The following is a 23,241-nucleotide window of genomic DNA, read 5'->3' as shown; positions in this document are numbered from 1 at the left end:
TCAATACAGTATCTAATCTCACATACATCTTGAGAAATCCAGCTCTCAGCATACTCATTTGCTGTGCCATGTTCAGTTTGTTTGATACGACTCCTTTACAATGTAAAACCTGGTCCCCTGCTGCTTTCCCACTATCTACTTTTTAATTATTTACATAATTTAACAGAAAGAACACCATGCTAAAGACTAATGTGACCATGCAACTGTATACAGCAAAAAAAAAAAAGTTTCTAGCAAAAATCAATCAGTGAGGGGGAAAACGTGCTCCAAACATTTTCGGAAATGACTGTGCTTAAACTACACAGAACTCAAATGGCATGGACAAAGTATAATAATCTAGCTAAATGCCTAAAAAAATACACACCTGAGATTTTCTTAAACATATCTGATGGGTCAGATGTTTAGCTCTATTGGTTTTCATAGTAACTGACATTTGCAATTAATCAAACTTAAAACATTTAGTTGAGCTTTCCTAGGATGGTCTGATGCCCGAGTGACGGTAGTACTTGCTCAAGTCTAACAATCTTAACAAAAGGTAATATTTCACAAAACATGCACAAGCTATAGCATACTTACATAGCTGAATCTGGAACAAGGTGCATGCATTAAAAAAAGAACACCACTTGTCTGAATCAAATCTGCATTTAAAATAAATTATAGCATTCATTTAAAATGCTTTCACATCATATGTCATGTTTTTTTAATCACACTGAAGGACTCAGCTTTGAAGAAATCCAGAGACCACCTTTAAGCCTACTCAAAACCCTGAGATCAGTAACTAGTCGAGTATTCACAAATGTCGTAAAAGTTACATATTAAAGCCAATCAGTTGTTTCCTATTGCTTGCACAGCCTTCACACAACTCTTGACATCATTCACAGCACATAATCTGCAGTCAGATGCACTAAGGCACAAAAAATTGTAAAATAATTAAGGTGAAGCAAATGTCTAAGATTCAAACCTATTAAAATTAGACAGAATCACACAACCCTACAACAATGGTACAGAGAAAGATTAATTATTAGTGAGCAATCAGCTACAAAAGAAAAAGGCAAATACTAGGACAATAAAGCAGTCTGAAAAGGACATGGCAAGGGTTCAGCTTTTAACAATATGAACAATGGTAAGAATTGTCACGAAAAAGGAATCTAATATGCAAGATTAGGGGACATTTAAAGAGAGGACATTGAGAATTAAAGAACTGGTAAGTAATTTTACTGGAGTAAACAGGCGAGGTAGTCAATAGCAAACAGATGCTTGTACACCAAAAAGAGCTTGTATCAAATCATCTGCTTTGGTCTGAAAATTCAATATGACTTAAACATGAGCCGAACATGTTAAAGGTATAGGTCATAAAAGCGAATGAAAAATATTAAACATCTTTATTTTGCTGCTCAGTGCATTTGGATGAGGGACATATTTCAATTAAAATACATTTTCTGGAGACTGTTGACTTGGGCAACCTTTGTAAGCAGTTCACTCAAGGAGCAGAAAAATGAAAACGATTAAAGGATTCATCTAAAAAACTGATTATGAATGCTGAATGCAATGTAAATGATCACACAAAAAAAAGGTCACACAGACAGCTATTTTAAAAATCCAAACCAACATAATATCCTGAAAAGCAAACACCAGAATCAAACTCAAATTCATCGTCTCTTAACCTGGTCTTCACATGATCAGGTATTTATGGTAATTGTCTCATCATACATTTAAACTACCCAGTAGTTCTGTCTGTCCTTGTGACATGCTGTCAGTCTGACTCCAACCAGGAAGATGTTGGTATGCCAAGATCTCTTGACCTAAAAAAGGTGTCATACTAAATACACTTTAAAACAAAAATCAACTTTGTTTAGGTCTTATTGGAATCCTGATAAATTCCTGTTAGCAGCAGCAGCTAGAATAGTCAGAATGGGTGTTGCATGTGTCCAAATAAAGTCCTTGTGGTCAGCGTTACTTCTTTCTTGTGTGCTGCCTGCGGGCCTGTAGTCTTTGTCTTGAACTACTGGGCTTTGATCCAGCACCAATTGAAAAAGAGGCTGAAGGAGTGCCTGAAGGAGGGGGGAAAAAATGCAGTGATTAACAATTTTTCAATTCTTTGAATAAAATTCTTTGATTAATGATTTTACACAAGATCATAAGAAAAACCCCAAATCCTCTGGCACTCAACCTTTACACCTACAGAAAAGCTTATAAGCTCGAATCTGCTCAGGCTCATTTAACATACACAAAGTTATTGCCATGTATTGTATCCACCTGTCCTTTTATTGTTTATACTGTGATTATTCACAAGTTCCAATATTTTCCAAATCTTCTCTTGTCCAATTTTGTCTGTGCCCATGTGACTTGTAGCCTCAATTTCCTGTTTTTAGCTGACAGGAGTGACACCCAGTGTGGTCTTCTGCTGCTGTAGCCCGTCTGCTTCAAAGTTCGACGTGTGTTTAGAGATGCTCTTGGGCATACCTTACAGCAGTTTGAGGACAAATGGCAAATGATGATCTAAAATGTGACTGTTATACTCACAGTGACCTATACTCACGCATTATAACTTGCAGCACTGCATCAATGAATACCAACTTATAACTCTGCACTGAATGGTTTTAAATAAACAGTCACTTTGTATTTGGGAGGCCAATCATGGCTACTTATTAGTAAACACCAAGGGCTCGCATTTCTTTATAAATATCATCTTCTGCATATTAAATAAACGTCACTCACCATCAGCCCGTATGCACTGACCAGTAAAGTGACCATGAGCTGCCTCGACCAAAGCTGGGAACCGCTCTCTCTTACTTCATTACTGCTTTTGTGATAATGGTTTTAGCCTTTTACACTCTGCAGAGTAAGCCTTGAGCTTTTTAAGGGCTTCTGCTCTACTGGGGTTAACGAGGGTTGACTTATAAGAGATGTAGCTGCTGCCTTTACAGATAACATGTAATACTTAAATTTTTCATTGTGTTATTTTTAACTAGTAAATGAGGTTTGTTTTGTAAAAGCTTTAGGCAGACGTTTCCCCACGTGCTTCTGCTTTGGAAAAAATATGTATTATTACAAATTTGGCGTCTTTTAAAGAGACTTTATAATATTCTCAGACTGGCGATAGAATGTTGATGTGGCTGTTGACTTGTATTTGACATCACATTAATAACACTTTATGCATTCAGTTAGTTGAGAGACTCATTTCTATAGGTGACCGATCGATCGGAGCACCCTTACATGGTATGTTGTAGGATCCTCCCTTCACTAGAATTAATGGGAACAAACATTCCTGCCTAAACATGTCCCTGCGTGAAAAGTGAGGTCCATAAATACAATGTTTATTGAGGAGTGGAAGAACTAGGACGGACCTTCACAGAGCCCTAAACACTAAATAAAAACTGCTTTATGGGCAGGTCCATAACCGTTCTGCGATATAGTATAAATTACCAGCTTCATAATCAAAGCTGCCTCATGGCAAAAACTCTCCACTACTCTTTATACACACACACCAAAAATAAATAAATAAATAAACAAACAAAATAAACAAGCCATTTATATAATCTACAGAGTGATTCATACGAGTACTTTTCTGGCTGACGACACCTACTGAGCGGTGATTTAGTCCAAATAATGCCTTTGCTTTGCCTCTTGTTTGATTGAACCTACCTTCTCAAAAGGATTGTATTTGTTGAATCATTTAAATTAGGACTTAAAATATAACTCTTTAAAATTACATTTGTGAAGATTCTCAGTCCTCCAGGTGAGGTTATCTGGAAGCTGAGTCATATTAACTGGACTTCTTAGTGTAGTAGAAACGTTTCACTACTTATACAAGTAGCGAAGCCATTAATAATGTTCTTTTAGAGCATAACATTTTTAATTAAAATGCAAGACCATTTGTCCCTGACCCAGAGACTAATTAGGGTTAGTCCATATTAATTAAAAATGAAAAAAAAAATAAATAAAATGGCCTAATCCCTGTCAAGAAAACTATTAATTCTAACAATGATGAGAAACGTGGAAGAAAAGGGGAGGATCTGGTTAAACTAGTAACACTGAAGCATGGGAAATTAAATACTGAATTTAAAACTTTGATTTATGTTTAAAATACAGCCTTTTATTCCTGGATGTTCCCGGACAAAGCACAGTGAGTTTAAAATAATTATACATCTACTTGTTTTATATAAATTTTTTTTTTTAAAAATTAAACCGATTGAATTCAGATACCTTAATGACCTAGACCAAACAATAAATATAATGATATAAATATAATGATGATAATAATGTCAAGGTGTAAAAAGAAAAAAACGAACTCCCTCCCCCCCCTTAACCACAAAGCTAACTTCATATAGACCAGTACATTTTGTAAAAAGTCATAACAAGTTCACTAAAGCAACAAATACAGCACTGCCGGTTCATGGTATGCTTACTCATCGACCAAGAGTTTAAAACAAACCAAAAAAAGCTACACTTACCAAAATTTGCGGCACCGAATCCACCTACAGGAGTTCCTGGGCTGCCAAATGGGATGGGGCCACTTGGAGTGCCAAATGCAGGGGTTGAGGTTCCTGTAACCAAAAATGGTGTATTAAATGTAATCCGCTTCAGTGACGCATGGCTTAGTTTTCAGCACTGATATTAACTTGCTTATTTTATGTAAGTGAATAAAGCACAAAAATATTAAACTTCATAAAAATAAATAACGATAGAGATAAGATAAAGAATGATAACTGATGTAATGTCATTACAACAGTTTATTTTGTGAAAATCTTTATAAATTTCTGCTTATTCTCTCTCTCTCTTTTTATATATATATATATATATATATATATATATATATATATATATATATATATATATATATATAACTGCACAAAAATTCACATTTAAAGTTGATGGCATAAAAAAAAGAGAAAGTTGACACATGTCATGACATTTAAATGAACCCTTTTTCTTTTTTAATGCTATCAACTTTAAACTGTTCATAAAATACAAATTACCACTTACAAACCATTTGGGACATCATAAACTGAGCTAAAACACAGAAATGTAAGTCATGCTTTTAGCCCTAGGGCACTTTAAATGCATTTTATACGCAAAGTCAAATAAATGTATTCTACGATAGGAGGCTCTTTATTTAAAATATGCTCACCAAAACTGGGCTTGTTATCCGTGTTCCCTGCTCCAAATGAAAACCCCTGATTCTGCCCTGCTGGTGTAGGCGTTCCAAACTGTGCTCCAGAAAGCGCTGCAGTGAAATTGAAGCCTCCAGATGCTGCAGAGTTCTGGGGTGTGGCTGCTGCTGCTGCTGCTCCAAATGTGAAGGTAGGGGCTGGCATAGAGGCAGCACTCACTGGCAAAGCACTTGTATTCCCAAAGCCAAAACCAGTGGAGGCTCCACCAAATACAGACTGTGTGGAATTTCCAAACGTTGGTGCAGCTGTGCTAGCGGGTGTGCCAAAGGTGAGGGGTGTGACTGCAGTTCCTCCGGCACTGGCACCAAATGCAAAAGGCTTGACTGGAGAAGAAGCCGAAGGGTTGGCAAAGCCTGTGGAGGCGCTAAATAATGAGCTACCGAACGTGGCCTGGGTCGCTGGGGTGCTTGTTGTCATCGGGGTAGTATTGGTGGCCATACCAAACCCTGTGAAAGAGTTGGTGGCTGTGCTTTGGCCAAAGGCGAATGTGTTTTGAGGAGCAGCAGAAGGAGCAGTTGGTGCTGGTTTTAAAGAACCAAACTGTAAAGTTGTATTGGTGGTGCTAGTAGATGTAGTACTAGTGCTAATTCCAGAAGAAGCAGGAGTAGATGACAAACCTCCAAATTGAAAGCTGCTCTTTGGAGCACCCAGTCTGCCAAAAAGAGATGTGGAATTTTGAGTACTAGGGGAGGATGTTGAGATTGAAGCAGCCATGGGTTGGCTGCTGGTCAGTCCACGAAAAACAGGTTGAGCAGGATTCTGGGTATTTGAGGAGGATGGCAAAACTGAAGCAGTCATTGGCTGGCTGTTGGCCAGTCCACCAAACAGAGACTGAGTAGAATTCTGGGTATTTGAGGCAGAGGATGAAACTGAAACAGCCATTGTTTGGCTGGTAGTCAGTCCACCAAACACTGATGGAGCAGGATTCTGGATACTGGAGCTGGACACAGGAGCAGCCACTGAATGGCTGTTAGACTGACTTCCAAACAGAGACTGACTAGGATTCTGTCTGGGTCCTGACGAGGTGAGAGAGGAAGATGAAGATTGAGTATTAGTGACTCCACCAAACAGAGACATGCTACTCTGAGTTGCTGGTACAGAGGATGTTGAAGAAGCCGGCTCATTAAATGAACTTTCAAAAATGGGCTTGAAAGTGTTTTGTGTAGTTTTGACCTCTGCAGTAGACGCTGCCATTGTCATAGCTGGCGCAAAAATAGGCTTAAACCCTGATTGTGTTGGATTGGCTGTACTGCTAGCAGGCTGTGCAGAGGCTGTACAGGTTGTGTGTGCAGAAGAAGTGAAACTAAAGAGGTTGCCTCCTGCAGGGTTGAGTGCGGTGGATAACGATGGTAGAGCCAGAGTCTGGGCAAAGGCAGAGGGCATGGTGGAAGGTGCTGTTGACACTGTGGGCTGTGGAGTAGCAGTAGGGGGCTCATTTTTTACAGTCCCAAAGCTTAAAGCAGTGGAGGTAACAGAAGAGGGAGCCTGGACCGCCACAGATGTTGCTGGAGCTATAAATCAGGGGATAACAATAACTTCAGTATCATCACAGACAATGCATCACCAACTTGGACCAAATCTGAATAAATATATACACATACACACACACACACTCACAGTTAAACAGGAAAAGGGTGTTTTTTAATAGTTTAACATAAAAGGACATGACCATTCTCTAGTTCAAATGTATGTTTCAATCAACAACTAAAATCATCTTCAGACCAACCCTATTTCTTAAGGTCTTCTTAAGAGCTTTCAAAGCCTGGACCAACACATGTAATAAATCATACCAAACAATAACATTAACACTATCTAAATAAATTATAGTAAACAACATCTCTCCTAATTAGAACTGCACTGAATATATCAACCTTTTTGAGAAATATCATTCGCTGTAAGTTAGTCTGAAATTTACTTTCCATTTATAGATTTCATGTTAAAATATTTAAATATTACAATATTATATATATTTTTTTATAGAGAACATTAAAAACAAATAAAGGGTTAAAATATTAAAGTTATTGTTAATTCGTGACAAACTAAAAATGATTAAATGACCAACCAGAAAATAGTTGATTGATTATTCATGAATAGCTGATATATATTAGGGATGCACCGAATGTTCAGCAACCGAAATGATCCGGCCGAAAATAGCCAAAAAAAGCACATAAGTAAAAAGGCCGAATAAATTTTGCCGAACAATGACGTTTTTAATGACGCGATGAAATAGTAACCCGTGTAGAGTGAGAGGAGCGCGCTTTATGCAGTCAACATGTCAGCAGTGTGAAAGCACTTTAAAGTGTCAGAGAAAGAGGCAAAAACGGCCGTTTGCAGACACTGTTCTGCTGAATTGTCCAGAGTGGGTGCATCTGCAAAAACGTACAAAACTTTAAGTTTAATTTATCACTTAAAATCAAGACACCCCGAATCATGCAGAGTACGAGAAAGACACGGCGGCGGCTACGGCAACAGCAGCAGCGAATCCACATTTTTTGCACTATTTAATGCACATTTGTTGTTGTAGACATACAGAGTTACATTCTTTCAGCAGTCAGTTATAGCGATAACATAGGCTATTCAAGAAGGGGGGCTTCAAAGATGGCCAAATAATTTTTTTTTATTATTTTACTAATTTATTTATTTTAAGTTATATTGTGCTTTGTTTGTATAATATCTGCTGGAATGTTAAAAAAAATGTTCAGTGTTAAATAAATATTTTGAAATTGTATTTTTGTTATTTGATTTATTTTTTTGAAAAGCAATACAAAATAGTAAAAAGCAAATTTTTACTATTTAATAAATAATTAATATAAATTGGCAAAAAAAAAAAAAGGGAAAAAATGCGCAACACCGCGTTCGGTATTCGGCCTTCGGCCAAGCATTTCATTATTATTCGGCTTCGGCCAATAATTCCATTTCAGTGCATCCCTTATATATAAGGGCCGGTAAATATAGTTGTTGCATGGTTGATCACTGATTCTAGTGTTTTCTATCATTGTTATTTCCTGCAATGTAACTGTACATAAAATAGTATTTTAGTAACTTAGTTATTTCTGTGACCTATAAGCTATCACCTCCCCCTCCAATCTTTAAACCCTCAAACACCACACAAGTATTTGTCAAATCTGTGACAAACATTTTAAAAGCATTAGTTGAATTTGTAGTCCAAATCATTTAGACTGTTCAGACTAAGTTGGAGTCACAAATTGCCTAACACTATACCTAGACTATATTGCCAAGACTAAGTATTTGCTTGCCTGCCTTCACATGCCTATGAACGTGAGTAACAATCAATTCTTCCATAGGATTCAATGTGATGTTGGTCCACCCTTTGCAACTATAACAGCTGCAAGTCTTCTGAGAAGGCTTTCCACAAGGTTTAGGAGTGTGTTTGTGTGTGTGACCATTCCTTCAGAGGCATACTGTATGAGTGAGGTCAGACGAGAAGACCTGGCTCGCAGTCTCTCCTCTAATTCATCCCACAGGTGTTCTATCAGTTTGGGGTCAGGACTCTGTGCAGGCCAATTAAATTGTTCCACATTTATGGACCTGGTCTTGCGCACTGGTGCGCAGCCATGGCGGAACTGGTGTGGGGTTGTTCCAGTGAAATGAACTCTTAATGCTTCAGCATACTTAGACATTTTGGACAATTTCATGCTCCCAACTTTTTGGGGATGGCCCCTTCCTGTTCCCACATGACTGTGCACCAGTGCACAAAGCCATATCCACAACTTTGAGATGAATTAGAGTGGAGACTGCAAGCCAGGCCTTCTCATCTAACATCAGTGTCTGACCTCACAAATGCGCTTCTGGAAGAATGGTAAATTTTTTTGACTCCAAGCAATTTGATTCCTACATAAGCTGAATATGTAATAGAACATCATTTTTGAGCACCATACCTGCAGAGGTCGCAGCTATGAGAAGGGGAACACTTATTAGAGAACTGCTCTTCATGTTCTTCAGAGACTCCAGTAGTGGATTAGCCACTGGCGTAGCTGCTACAGTGGCGCTGGTAGCAGGTGTAGGCAGTACGGCAGTCTGAATTGGTGCAACACTGACTGTGCTGGATGGAGTAAGTGTGAGGTCAATGGTTGGTGCTGAAGCTGGGGTAGAAACTGCAGTGGCGGCAGGTGGAAGACCAGCAGCTGGGGTGGTCAGGGGGGCCAGTGAGTTAGCACTCACTACAATGGCAGCTGAAGTCGAGGAAAATGAAGCTACCTGGGAAAATATGCCTACAGAAGGACCAGCAGGAGATGAATGAGGGGCTTGGCTTGGCTTGTCTGGCTCTAGAGAAATTAATTCAGAAAAGGTGGGGGGGGGGGGGGTTTAATCAGTATTAAACATCAATAGGAGGACAATGAATAAATAGTATAAAGGAATATGATGCTTGCTGCCAACTTCCAAAAACTGAGCAGCAGTCACAAAACTTGTGCTAATTAAACACTGAGCCTCTATCTGTTCAGTATAAATATCTAAAAGTAATAAAATTATTTTTCTTCTAATGCAACTGATGGCATTATAAAAGTCTAAAGTATGGTTATTTTGCCACGTTTCATTAGGTTTCAGATCGGATAATGTAAGATTTTAGCTGGTAGAAATGTTTAACTGGTCCCAGCATAAAACATAAGCTTGTTATTTCTGACCACAGAACTGTTACTACATTAGCAGTACAGCACTGGCTCAGTACGACTGCATATGTAAAATCATTTGCTCTATTAAAATCAATCAATCGGAGAATCACAAGAGAACAGCCACTCACCAGGCTCTTCAAGGACTTTCTGGATCTGGGTAAGAGCAGCTTTTTTCTCCATATCCAAGTCCTTTACAGTGATTGGGAAGCCCAGTTCAGGTGGTGGGGGCTAAAAGTAAAAAATAATCATCTTAATTATACGGTTTCCGATACTTAAATTTATTTGTGACACCCAGCAACAATATCTATATTGACCATCACCCACTTTGACCGTCACCAATGATTTAATATACATTTTAAACTGTGAGTGGCACGCAACACAGTGATTTCACTTTTTGCTAGAGCTAAATTAGTGATTTTAATTTTTTTGCTAAATCACAAGCAGACTGTCAATTTGATCAAATTACATTTTGGGGCATTTTGATTTTCAAATGGATTCAATAGTACTAATGTTCATTGGAATAAAATTTTCTTCACACAGAAATGCCTGGAAAATACTATGTTTAAACAAAAGGAGACTTTAAAACAGGACTAATTATTGGAATAATTACAATAGTTCCAGTGGGGCATCTCACTGTATTATTATTATTGCAGCTTTATTTAATAATTAAATTAAGAATTCTGTGGGAGATACTGATGTCTGTTGAATGTAATTATTATTTATAGCGGGTCGCTTGTTTATACAATGGTCATAATGTTAAAGTGGGCTGTTATTGTAACAAACAAATTTGTGTTACAAACCAAAGATATCTGGTCACTTCTGCACATGGACAGCAGCTGGATTTTACGTTTCCGCTTGCCACTGCTTCCTCCAGAGTCTGACCGAGGTGTAACAGGGGGATCAGGCAAAGGAGTGCATTTACCTGGATGACAAACACATTATGCTCTTTTGCTGCACAGCACTTACAGCACTATTATCAAACAGCAATGGATTTAGATTACAATAATGGCTATCAAAATAGTATTAAACTGCAGCTCATATTTTAAACTTTTGTCTATGACAATATTCAGCTTCGCTAACTTGAGAATGATAAACAAACCAGTATTTATAACTAAATATTTATGCACATATCTACAATCAACATCTAAAATATCAGCATATATATGCTGATATATATATATATATATATATCTTACATAAAAAAAATGCCTTAACAGAAATTTAAATTCTCTCTCTCTCTCTCTCTCTCTATATATATATATATATATATATATATATATATATATATTATGTTATATATAACGTTATATATAACATAAAAGTATATATAATGTTATATATAACAAAAGTATTAAGGCATACTTTTATGTTAAGACCATTAGACCTTTACACCTGCTATTTTTGTTTAAATTATTACATGTGTAATACAATGAAGTATTGAAATGTTACTGTTTATACTGGTAAAAATAGTATTGATTCTACATGCAAAGTACGTGGCCTTACCAGAGCCAGGGGCAGTCTCAGTAGCCATCTTGGTGTTACTGGCTGAATCAGAATTTCCTAAAGTTTCATCATCTTCCCTATGAAATCAATATACATATATTAATATATACATTAGCGACTGATCTGTGCATTAGCTAATATATATATATAGAAGCAGAAGCTACTAATTGGTAATGTTTTTGTGTTTTGCAAGTGCTGCAATCCATACCTGGGCTTTTTAGCCGCCCTCTCAGGAGTCTGAGATTGCGATGATCCCGGGCTTACAAAAGGAGATGAACTGAGATTAGATGCCAATCTCCTCTGTAAATACATAAACAGAATTTACTTGATTTACTACAATTTACTTAAAATCAGGATTTATCATTGGATTTCATATAGTAAAAACAAAAAGAGTATAAAGAACATTATATTTATTACACATTATTATATTACTCATATATATATGGGGCCAAATATGTATATACACTCATATACAGTGGGCCAAAAAAGTATTTAGTCAGCCACCAATTGGTAGCTGACTAAATACTTTTTTGCTCCACTATATAATAAACTATATTTGCCTCAAAACTGAAATGAAAAGGTTACAACTTGGGATTAATCACTGTACATTTTTTTTTTTATATTAAAACGGTAAATAAAATGGATGAAACAGCAAGACTGATGTACTAAGATTATTACTTTGGGCCAACATAACTGAAGAATTGTTCTAATACATAGTAAGGTATGCTACCTGTGAGTAACCCTGTGAGGAACTGTAAGAGCTACGAATAGGGTTACGAGCTGATCCAGGCACGCCACAGGAAACAGGACATCCACTAACTGAGCTAATGGAAGAGGTTCGAGATCTCTTTACTGTGGACTCCTCCAACGTGGAGACATTCATGCCTCTTTTCAAACTTCCAGGTCTAAGGAAAGAAGAAATCATTATTATGCTTATAGCAGTAACGCATTATAAAAATGCATCAAGGTTTAAAATAAATAAATAATGCTCATGCATGTCCCTTTTCAGATAATATTTTGGAAAGATGCTTTGCTATTACTTTCCTTTGGTTGGCTTTGGTTAGCCTATAACTTTTCCATAATTCTCTGAAAAAAGGTTTAACATAGAACACGCAGCATGCTGCTTAGGGCAGACAGAAGCCCTTAGCAGCATGCTTTTTTTTTGGTCTGGACAAAAACGTTCAGATATCACTTCAGAGATTTGGAATTAGCACAGGTGAAAAGTCAGATGAACAAGTTTATCTGAAAAACTATAAGGCCAATCGATAATGTGCCAGTCTAAATTATGTGCAGTTAATGCCTATAGAGCATGATTCATAGACGCATTCATGTTTTTATGTTGTTAGCGACAAGATAGACATTTACCTCACATTTGTGAGAGATTTATTTGATTTTTCTTTAATGTTGAAACTGTATATTTTGTGCATTTCATTTAACAAACCAATATGTCTGCGTGATGATTGATGAACTTAAGGAAAGAAGACATACTTTGTTTATTTCTGATGCTGTGGCATGTTGGTTTGATTTCACTGCATAAACAGGGAAGGAACTCAGAGCTAATTGAACTCCCTAATTGATTTTTCAGTTGTAATGGCATGTCATTTTACAAAACTCATGGTCCTTGTCTCCTCTGTTTAGACAGCCATACAAAAATTATAGTTACATCTAGGACAAACAGTTCAAATGATTTTTTTATTAATGGATCTTAAAAAGGATAAACAAAAAAATTTATTATTGTGTGCACTATTTGCTGTAGATGGTGCTGATACTATTTCCCCCAAAGCCCATATTAATAAACAAATAAATAATTTTGTAATTTTTACAATTGCATTATCTAAAGATGCAAAAACAAAACAACCAACTTTTTGACGTAATTACCTAGTTCTCGTTCATTTAGTCAAACAGTAGTCAATAGTGAAACAAAACTTACTTTGGTATGAGCTGGGCTGGAGCACCATTAGCCAGCAGTGGCTCAAAAACTGACTGGGAACTTTCACTGCTGTCATTCCGCCTGATAAAAAAAAGGAAGAGATTCTCATTATTTTTAAGGTCAAGAATGCAACAAACAAAAAAAAAGGGAAACAAACTGACAAATGATTTGTTCCATTGTAAATTACAACACTGACTGGTTCAGCTAAACACAAAGCTGTGCACAGTTTTTAAAGATGAGCCCCACCATGAAATACTTACACTGACCTTCAGTCAGTGAAAAGCTGTATATTATACCAGTCTATATAAGCAGTGCACAGCTAACAGGTACCTCCTTTTGGTCTTTTGTCCTGCTTCGTGCGCTCTCTCATCATCATCCTCATCAACATCACGCTTACGATTTGCTCTGAGCACGCTCAGTACAGTTTCTCGAGAACAGGGGTCGGCTCGGGCTTTACACCCCGGGGATGGAAGTGTTTCACTGGGATTCAGCTGATCAAAACTGCAAACATATTACACAGGGAGTTACACAAAACATTCAGTGAAATACAAGACACCAGAATAAATTTATAATGAAACATTAAACAAAGTAACATTACTCAAGACTTGACATGAGTAACCTTGCTTGCAGTAAAGTACATGATTACACGTAAATAAAATTTTAAACGGTAATACTGCAGTGTTATGACAATATAACTCACAATGGTGAGCGTATTGTGTTGTCCGGTCTTGCGATCTTCACTGTAACTGGACTGTGTACGGGTGTATTGCGCTGGGTGAGAATGTTCTTCTTGCGGAAGCTGTCCCACTGAGCTGGGGGAAAGACACCCACTGGAGAGGATCCTAACTGCTGCAGCGGATAATGTCTTTGAGGGGTGATGGTGAACCTCCCTGCAGCTCCCACTGGTTCACTGGTGTCATATGATAAGAGACAGAAGAATGAGTGTATAGTGTATGTTATATACATCATAAAACTTTGTACAGCACATGCTCAACCCTTATCTTACAAACAGAATGTGGTTAATGTCTTGAAGTAAGAATTATAACTACATCTGGTAGGAGTGAAACAAAGGTATCTGGTGATCGGCCAACCAGAGTCAGATATAAAGAATTTTCTACTAAGAGCAGGAGCTTCCGAACGCTGCAACAGAAACACATTTTTAATAGAATTACATTATCAAAAACCGCTCATTAAAATCCTTGGAGGGAAAAATCAGATTTTCTTCCTCAAAATTTTGTAAGTAAATTAGCCTCCAGCCCACTCATTACACATCAAGTCTCAAAAAATAGAGAGCACAAATTAGTTAGTTTGAAGTTAGTTTGTATTGTTTAAATGCTGTGCTTGGTTTTTAAATGAGAAAACTACTGTTATAGGGAAGGGTTACAATTATTTAATCATTAAACTTATTTTAAACGTTTAAAATTAAGGTTTATAAAATCACAATACATATAGAACAGCAATATTAATCGAGCACCAAAGTATCGTGATAATATCATATCGGGAGGTGACTGATAATTCCCAACCCTAATATTTGGTGTCTATAATATTTTGACAGTGTCATTATGAATTCTATTGAAAATGCTCACAGATTGTTGCTCACTGACACTTTCAATAAGTAATATACTTTCTGAACGCAATTACACCAGAGCTGTGGTTAATGTCTGAGGAGGAAGCTATGCTAACGCTGTCAGAGAGCTCCATGTGCCAGAGGGAACTCCCACATTTTCAAATCTTGGAGGGAAAAATCATGGACACTGTTTCATGCAGAACAATCTAGCGGGTGGACTAGTGTCTAGTGACCCTGCAGTCGGGCTGGTGGTTCAACTCTCATGCACTTATGGGTCAGGAACAGTAAATAAACACACGCAACACCAGCAATGTAAGTTAGTTCGAGCTTTCGTTACCCAAACGACAATCTTCTGTTTGGAGTAGGGACTCCGTGATTTGGTCGGATAAGTCTCTCCCGGAGCTGTTCTCTGGGGTTCCCGCCAGAGCCCGAAGATCCAGCGGGCCGCCCTGTGCCAGAGGGACTTTCTGCCTTACTGAGATAACTCCCCATGAGGATGTTCCGAGGACTGAACACTGAGTCGCTGAACGTTGCGTCTCGCCTGTAAACGGAGCCGGCAAAACTTCTGTCGATGGGAGACGCTAAAGAATTTCTAACATCGCTTTTATTACTTCGAGTCTTGTTCCGCGCGGCCGCCGGGACGCCTGTGAAAGTCCTGTCCGGCAACCAGCGCCGCAGAGCGGTAGGAACTGTCAGCCCACAGCGGGGATTCAGGCCCAACCTCTCGAAAAGCTGAAACTCCTCTGCTTTATAATAACAAACGACACAAGTTACGACAAAAAAGAAAAGTATGTACAGATATGCTGGTATGCACGTTAACACGAGAAAAAGCAGGACAATAGCGAGAAGAGAGATAAAAGCTAGCCGCCGTTTATCTGCAGGAGACATGGCGGCACCGCGCCGCCGAGGGACAATATCCCATAATTCCGTTCTTTAGCGTACGCCGTTGACGAGCTGTCATGAACTCTGGGAAATGTAGTTTTATGCTCGTTTTAACTGGTAGTTTATGACCGGTAAGTCGCTAAAATTGTTCAAATAACCTAGCTGTTTTCATACAAAAGTTATTAACGCCTTTATAATGATGCAGATAGATAACGTGTGTAATGAAGATAAAAACACAATTTGGGACTGTAAAAATGACTGTACTTTAACATTAAATAATCAGAAAAGCCACATCTACACAAAATAAATAAGAAAAAATACAAATTGTGCAATTTTTTAAAATTCAAATTCAATTCTCTCTCTCTCTCTCTCTCTCTATATATATATATATATATATATATATATATATATATATATATATATTTATATATTTGAAAACTTTTTAAAGTGTTCAAATTTTAATGCATCTTAAGGAGAAATAGATATTTTTTTAAAGACTATCTATCTATCTATCTATCTATCTATCTATCAAACACATTTAAAATAAACACTACTTAATTAATTTCAGTTTTATTTATAGAGCACTTTTAACAATGATCATTGTGGCAACGTAGCTTTACAGAATTAAAAAAATATATGAAAATTGGTTTAAAATATGTGAGGAAATATGTGTAAATCACCCTCATGAGCAAGCTGAGGGCGATGGTGGCAAGAAAAAACTCCCTGAGATGGCAATAGAAAGAAACAGGACTCAAACCCATCCTCATTTGGGTCATACCGGATAGCAGAAATTGATTTGGAGTTCTAAGTTGTGTTAGGAGGCTGGAAGTTCAGTAAAACAAGAAGCCAGTTCAAGTTAATATAAAGTCCACTTTCGTTATTATTGGTAGGAATCATAAGCGGGGCACCGAGATGGGCGAGACATGTTTTCTGGATCATTGACTGCTTTGAAGTGCCATGTGAAAAATAATTAGCTCGACAGAGAGAGCGAGAGAGAACAATTAGGTATGTTAACAGTCACATAATGTATAAAGTGAATGTATATTTAGTGCAGAGAGCAAGCAGAAACTCTGGCAGCCATCAACAAACCTGAGTAATCAGTGACAGTGGGAATGTCATCATCTATACATAGCAGTTCACATCCTCTAGTCCCCCAGATCTGCTCCTTTACCTTTAAGACAAATCTATTCAAAAAAAATGCTTGGCTAAATAAATAGGTTCTTAGCCTAGACATAAACTCTGGTACTGTGTTTGAGTCCTGAACATTCATTGGAAGGCTATTCCATAACCTCAGGGCAGTCAAAAAAAGCTCTCCCCTTGCTATAGTTTCTATAATATAATGAAACAACAAGTATCCTGCACCCACCAATTTAAGTAGGTGTGGTAGCAGTACCTTGTAAGACACAAGCATTTTACTCAGGTGCTGTGGTGTGAGATAATTTAGTGATTTATTGGTCAATAGTAATATTTTAAAATCATTTTCAAATTCAAATTCAAATTTTATTGGTCACATACACAGTCATACACAGTACGATATGCAGTGAAATGCTTAGGCAACTGCTTGTGACCTAAAATAGAAGACTAAGAATAGTAATAGGAAATAAATATGAGAATAAAATATAGGGTAAATAAAACCAGAAAAGAATGAAGTAAAATATAAAAACTAAAGTTAAAAAAATTAAATAACTGTATGACAAAAATACACAATATAGAAAATATTTGAAGAATGTATGAAGAAATATAAAACAGTAAGAGCAGCTGAACGGGTAGGTATATTTATGTAATTTTTGTGTGGAATGGTGTTAGAATAAATAGTGATGAAAGAATGGTAATGTAATGTCCACTGTTTGTGCAATCCACATATTTAAAGTGTCTAGTGCCGTGCAAAAAATGCTTAAAAAGTGATTTATTTAAAGTGACTTGTGACCACCAGGTGTAGTTGTGCAGTGGCCACTAGTGTAAACGAATGTCCAGAATGTCCAGTGTGTGTGTGTAAAAACCATTTGTGTGTCAGTACTGTGTGGTGGTGTGATTGAGAGACCGTATCGCCTGTGGGAAGAAGCTCCCCCTCAGTCTCTCTGTGTTGGCCTTCAGGGATCGGAATCGCTTTCCTGACCTCAACAGAGAGAACAGTCCATTGTTGGAATAGCTGAGGTCCTTCACAATCTTCCTGGCCTTGGTCCAGCACCGCCTGCTGTAGATTGAGTGCTGTAGAAATTTGACTGGCAACCCTATGCAGTGTGGATAAGATAGGGGTGATGTGCTCATATCTTTTGATTCTAGTGAGGACTCCCACTAGGTTTGTATGTACAATTTTAACATTGTTTAGTATACAAGATTTTAAACAATATAGTAATCAGAATTCAGTACAAATAATAATAAAATAATTATACCTGTTGCCTTTCCATTAAGAATGTAATACTACATATTACTCTTCTTCTATTTTTAGACCAAAAATAAATACATAAATAATAATAATAGCTGGGGGAAAACTACCATACAATATTCTCTTATCTTTCTTATTTACTCTGGGTATGTTGAACTGGTTTAAACAAGTTATCATTCCTCCTAACAGTATTCTATATAGTGATGTCTTTTTGTAAATGATTAATAAACCCTTTTTTTGGACATATTATTAGACTTGTTATGCAATGTTATGAAATTGTGTTGTGTTGTGCTATGTTATGTCATATCATGTCATGTTATATTATATTTTTAGCAGTATGTAACAATTACGGTGCTTTGCCAAGCTTCCCAGCTTCAGGACACAGCCGTCTGTCGTATGTTCATTCCACACATTCTCCACTAGAGGGCGACTGCTTCTGCAGCATAGTGTAAGCATTTCACAAGTGAGTAAACATATTTAAATTCTGAACATTAGTGGAAAGGACACCGGTAGATAGCTCCCATTAGTTACTTTGTACTAAACAAAATTTCCATCTTTCTGATTCCTGGGCAAGAATACATTTTGCCCTGCGATGGATTGGCACCTTATCCATCCCGCCTAATGCCCCCAGTCCACTGGTATAGGCCCTTGTTCTCCCACAGGACAAACAGTAAAGCCAATGAGAGTAAAAATGGTGTTCATCACGTTCTGCTGTGAAACTGTTTCAATATCCTTTGTTACTATAATTATTTATAGCCTTAGGAAGGTCAGCCCAGAACATCACAAGCTTTAAAAAGAGCTGCTGAAAGTGCTGGCGATATAAAGTGTCATTTGGCAAACTCTGACTTGGATAGCAAAGAAAAAGAGAAATCCATCCTGTGAAATAAAGAAAAGAAAGATTTAAAAAGAAAAAATTAGATATTTTAAAAATTATTTTATTAAAAATGATTAGTTATTAAAAAGCATCTACTTTTTAAAGATGAATTTTGTTATGTTTTTATGTTAATGTACCACATCTGTCAGGATTACATTACACATCTGTCAGGGTTACATTACCCTTCAGCCCCTACAAGACTGAGAACAACTGAGCCACATTTATATCTAATGAACACAGGTATAAAAGGCCTCTCTCTGCAGCACTCTTTATTGTGGAATCAGTAGATGCGCATGTACTGTATGTTGATGGATGTCAAAAGCTAGACTGTGAATGGATGGAAGAAAGCAGGTGGTGAAAGAAATGAGCTAGCAGAAATGGTGGAAGAGGGGATGGACGGAATAATAAACAGAGAAAACAATGGTATGGAAATTCAAGTTCATGAGAATTATTTAGTGAACTATGATGCTTAAAAGCCCAATTGCGTACAGAAAAGGTCAATGTTATTATTTAGAACACTTATTATACTATAAAATACAGAAAGTTTAAGCTAATAATAAAAATATTCACTATCACTTCAAACAAAAACATATAGTTGCAAAGTTACAGTTACAAAAAAAAAAAAAAACTGAAATTGAAATAAAAAAAATAAAGGACTTAAAGAAACAAGTTCAAAATTTATTAATGGAAGATTGGAAAATGACTTAAAATTACAGTGTAGCAGACATAGAGGAAATTAATAATTCACTGGTTACAGCAATTATAAATTAGCAAGAAAAAAATAGTTCCATGGTGGAATTATGAATGTAGCAAACAAGTAGGAAAAATAACTCAATAGTACAGTCAATATTCAATAGAAGTATTAATGAATTATAAACAAACACAGAAAACAAAGCAAGAGTATATTGGAGACAATAGTGTAACAGAATAGAATGGGATCATCAATTGCCTGGCACATGAGGCATGATAAAAAATAAATAGCATAAAAAAATTAAGATGTTTGTGTCATAAAGGGTGAGAATGAAATAGCAGTTAGCATTTTGGAAAAGGCAGAACTATTATCAAAAGCATCTGTGAAAATACTTTATGTATGAATTAAGGCTATACAATAAAGGGAAAAGAGAATTATGAAGAAAACAAGAACATCTTATAAAGAGATAGTAAATCTCCCCAAAGAACTAATTTCAATATACTGTATTAGATATAGCTTCAGGGAAGGATCAGATATGTAACACAATAAATAAATGGCACATGACAAGAAGTACAATTCCCTTAATACATAGACTATTTAACAAAAAATGTGTACCAGGTAAAATACTAGTATAGTACATGGAAACATTCTCTCATTATTCCAATATTGAACAGACAGAGGTGATTGCTTGCAAAACTTGTGGAACGAATCCTAACTAATTGTCTAACATTAGTTTCCAGTAACAGAGAAATATTTTTTGATCTTCTCAGAGTGGATTTCACAAGGGAAGGACAACATTAAGAAAGCTAAAACTAATACTGAAAGGGCCTGGACTGTACTTGTGATACAGAAAAAGCATTAAAAAGTTTACATTAAAGACGTTTTTTTTATTCAAAATAAGTGAATCAAACAAGTCCAGAATAGGACACCACCTGCCGTCATTTATTATGTGACGTAATAATTAATGACACATTTGTACAAATAGAACCAAGTGTAGGGAAATTGCTATACTGTATGTGGATGATGGGTCACTGTGGGTGCAAGAAAGTAATCTAGATTACAGGAAAAAATTCTGAATGTACACATATAGAGGAGGAAGAGGCAAACAGATTGAGGAATAAATTTATATAAATAAGTCACATGTAATATGCCTATTTAATAAGAGCTATATTTGACTATGGATGCAGAAACTAACCTCAGTATCAGCTGTTCTTATGGAATTGAGGGAAAAGCTATTAAGATACTTACTACTGATTATTTTCTAAATATCATTATGGTTCGTACCAGGTTACAACTTGCAAGAACAAGATTAAAAGACTGCTGAGAACATAATTTTTCAAATTATAATCATTTTGGATGGATTTGAGAAGCAAAAAAAAAAAAAAAAACCCAAAACAAAACAATATTACAGTAGTTCCTCTGTTTCCTGAGTCCTTCCTGCAAAAATTGGAATACAGAATAATAATAACAAACAGTCTGTGGAATATTTATCTCCTTAGTAAAACAATATATTCGCTCTTCATTTGAATAACAAACATGTAATATATACTGAAAGATCAAAAAACGTATGTTACTGAGGGTAATGGTATGGCGCTATACATTCCACACTGTCAAATAATTATCAGGAAATGACAGTTATAGTCTTACTCTCCTCATACCCTTTATCAGCATTAATGTCTATAAAAACAGAATGTAGACAAGACTTTATGCTAGGTATTTTGTGCCGACTACAGTGAATGGGCAAAAAAAGTCGTCATTTCAGAACGGTCAAATTATTGGGCTGCATCAAGCAAAGAAAACAGCTAAGAAGCTTTAAAATGACCAGACTGGGTTAAGAGCCATTTAACATGTTAAGAAAACTTGGAAGGAATGTGCAAATTTGTGGAAGAAACGCAAGTTGCGTGTGCATGCGATGAGAACTTACATGATTGGGACTTACAGCTGTGTGGCCATAAGAAAGACACTTGTTAGTGAGGCTAATCAGAATAGAGGCTTCAGTTTGCTAGGAAGTGTTAAGATTGGTCTTTAAAGCAATGGAAAAGGGTAATGTGTTCTGATGAATCCAGATTGCCTTTATTCCAGAGAAATGGGCACATTTGTGTAAGAAGATAAGCACATAAAGTGATGCACCCATCATGCATTGTGCCCACTGTGAGGCAGTGTTATGATCTGGGGTTGCTTCAGTTGGTCAGGTCTAGGCTCAGCAACGTTATGTGGCAATAAAATAAAGTCAGCTGATCTGAATGTACTGAATGACCACAACTCAAATCGTGAAAGAGTGTTTCTGGGAGCATGAACAATAATTTTCACACATGAACTGGCCACCACATTGTGTGCTGATATTAAAGCTAAAAAAGATTAAATAAGGTGGCACGATGGTGTAGTGGTTAACACTGTCGCACTGCACCTCCAGGGTCCGGGTTCGAGCCAGGCATGATAGCCATTTCATGTGTGCATGAAGTTTGCATGTTCTTACTGTGCTTGGTGGGTTTCCTCCGGGTACTCCAGTTTCCTCCCACAGTCCAAAGATATGCAGGTTAGGCTAAATGGCGTTCCCAAATCGCCCGTAGTGTGTGAATGTGAGTGTGTGTGCGCCCTAAGTCTCCTGAGATAGGATCCAGATCCCTGCGACCCTGCATACAGGATGAAGCGGTATAAAAGATGAGTGAGTGATTAAATAAATCTGAGTTTGAGACTTTTTTGGCCAGCAGTGTATTAACAATGTACAAAAAAGAATCATAAGTATGTTGTCTTCGGACTGTACAGTGGTGTGAATGGGAAAGGAAATATCTAATAATCAGTTCTAAATAATCAATTAAATCTTCAGATATAGCGGATTAGCTGCCAAGAAAAAGAAAAAGAAGTGGAAGAACCATTTGTCGTGTGTTTGTTTATTTCACGTTTTGTTCCTGTGTCCCTGTGTTTGCCTAGTTCTTGTTCATGCACTTTAGGTATGTTTTGGATTGCACTGGTTAAACAGTATATGCATTTGTATCTGACTCCAGTTCCTGACAACATCTAGTAGTTCATTAGATTTGCGTGATTTCTTTTGTTTTGTTTTACTACAGAAACAACAGAAATGTCTGAACAAGACCAGAATATGAATCAAGGATGAATAGAACGAGTGCTAGGATCGCTAATCGCTATTTGTACCTGTATTTGTATATTGTTTAGAACACATTATATGTAAATGTATTTGATCACATCCCTACAGTAAAGCAACTTGTGCTTGTATGGAATTTAATGTACTTTGACTTCCACTCTGCCTTACATTCACATGTTGTTAGTGGTATCAGACATTATGTTTTTTTATTTATACATGATTTATACTATCTTAAGCACCCTGCAAATATTATAAAGGAAGATTTTGTGTTGAGACAATAAAAGAGTTTTTGGTATTGTGGCATTTTTATCGCCTGAAAGGATGGTGGAGAGACGAGCGAGCTTATCTTGCTGCCCAATGCAAATGACTGGGAGTATTTTATTCAAGCACACAGTCTCACAACACGAACACATGAGACGGCTTAAAAGAAGAACACCCTATCACACATACCCTGGCTGAAGCCACTAAACCAAACACCTTTTCCCAACACGGTGAACACA

General features: G+C 36.8%; 1 protein-coding gene across 1 annotated transcript; it reads right to left on the bottom strand.

Annotated features, from left to right (window-relative positions):
* Positions 1-1,363: 1,363 nt before the first annotated feature.
* On the bottom strand, positions 1,364-15,702 carry pom121 (POM121 transmembrane nucleoporin). Its single transcript, XM_053516187.1, has 13 exons — positions 15,143-15,702; positions 13,939-14,148; positions 13,569-13,739; positions 13,239-13,319; positions 12,039-12,213; positions 11,517-11,608; positions 11,309-11,385; positions 10,606-10,727; positions 9,934-10,033; positions 9,074-9,460; positions 5,132-6,685; positions 4,455-4,547; positions 1,364-2,051 (listed from the first exon to the last, which is right to left on the bottom strand). The coding sequence occupies exons 1-13, from the start codon at positions 15,691-15,693 to the stop codon at positions 1,954-1,956; spliced, it is 3,711 nt and encodes a 1,236-aa protein (XP_053372162.1). The 5' UTR covers positions 15,694-15,702; the 3' UTR covers positions 1,364-1,953.
* Positions 15,703-23,241: the final 7,539 nt, after the last annotated feature.

Source organism: Clarias gariepinus, chromosome 17, assembly GCF_024256425.1.
Source record: "Clarias gariepinus isolate MV-2021 ecotype Netherlands chromosome 17, CGAR_prim_01v2, whole genome shotgun sequence".
Lineage (NCBI taxonomy): Eukaryota > Metazoa > Chordata > Actinopteri > Siluriformes > Clariidae > Clarias > Clarias gariepinus.
This window is presented reverse-complemented; position numbering and strand designations above follow the sequence as displayed.

What these genes read in the sequence shown, in the direction of transcription:
- pom121 (XM_053516187.1), bottom strand. Translation starts at nt 15,693, where the DNA reads ATGTCTCCTGCAGATAAACGGCGGCTAGCTTTTATCTCTCTTCTCGCT. An exon ending in AACACAATACGCTCACCATT is followed by an intron (nt 13,740 to 13,938) that starts GTGAGTTATATT and finishes ATATGTTTGCAG; the next exon opens with TTTTGATCAGCTGAATCCCA. An exon ending in CATAGCTGCGACCTCTGCAG is followed by an intron (nt 6,686 to 9,073) that starts GTATGGTGCTCA and finishes CCTGATTTATAG; the next exon opens with CTCCAGCAACATCTGTGGCG.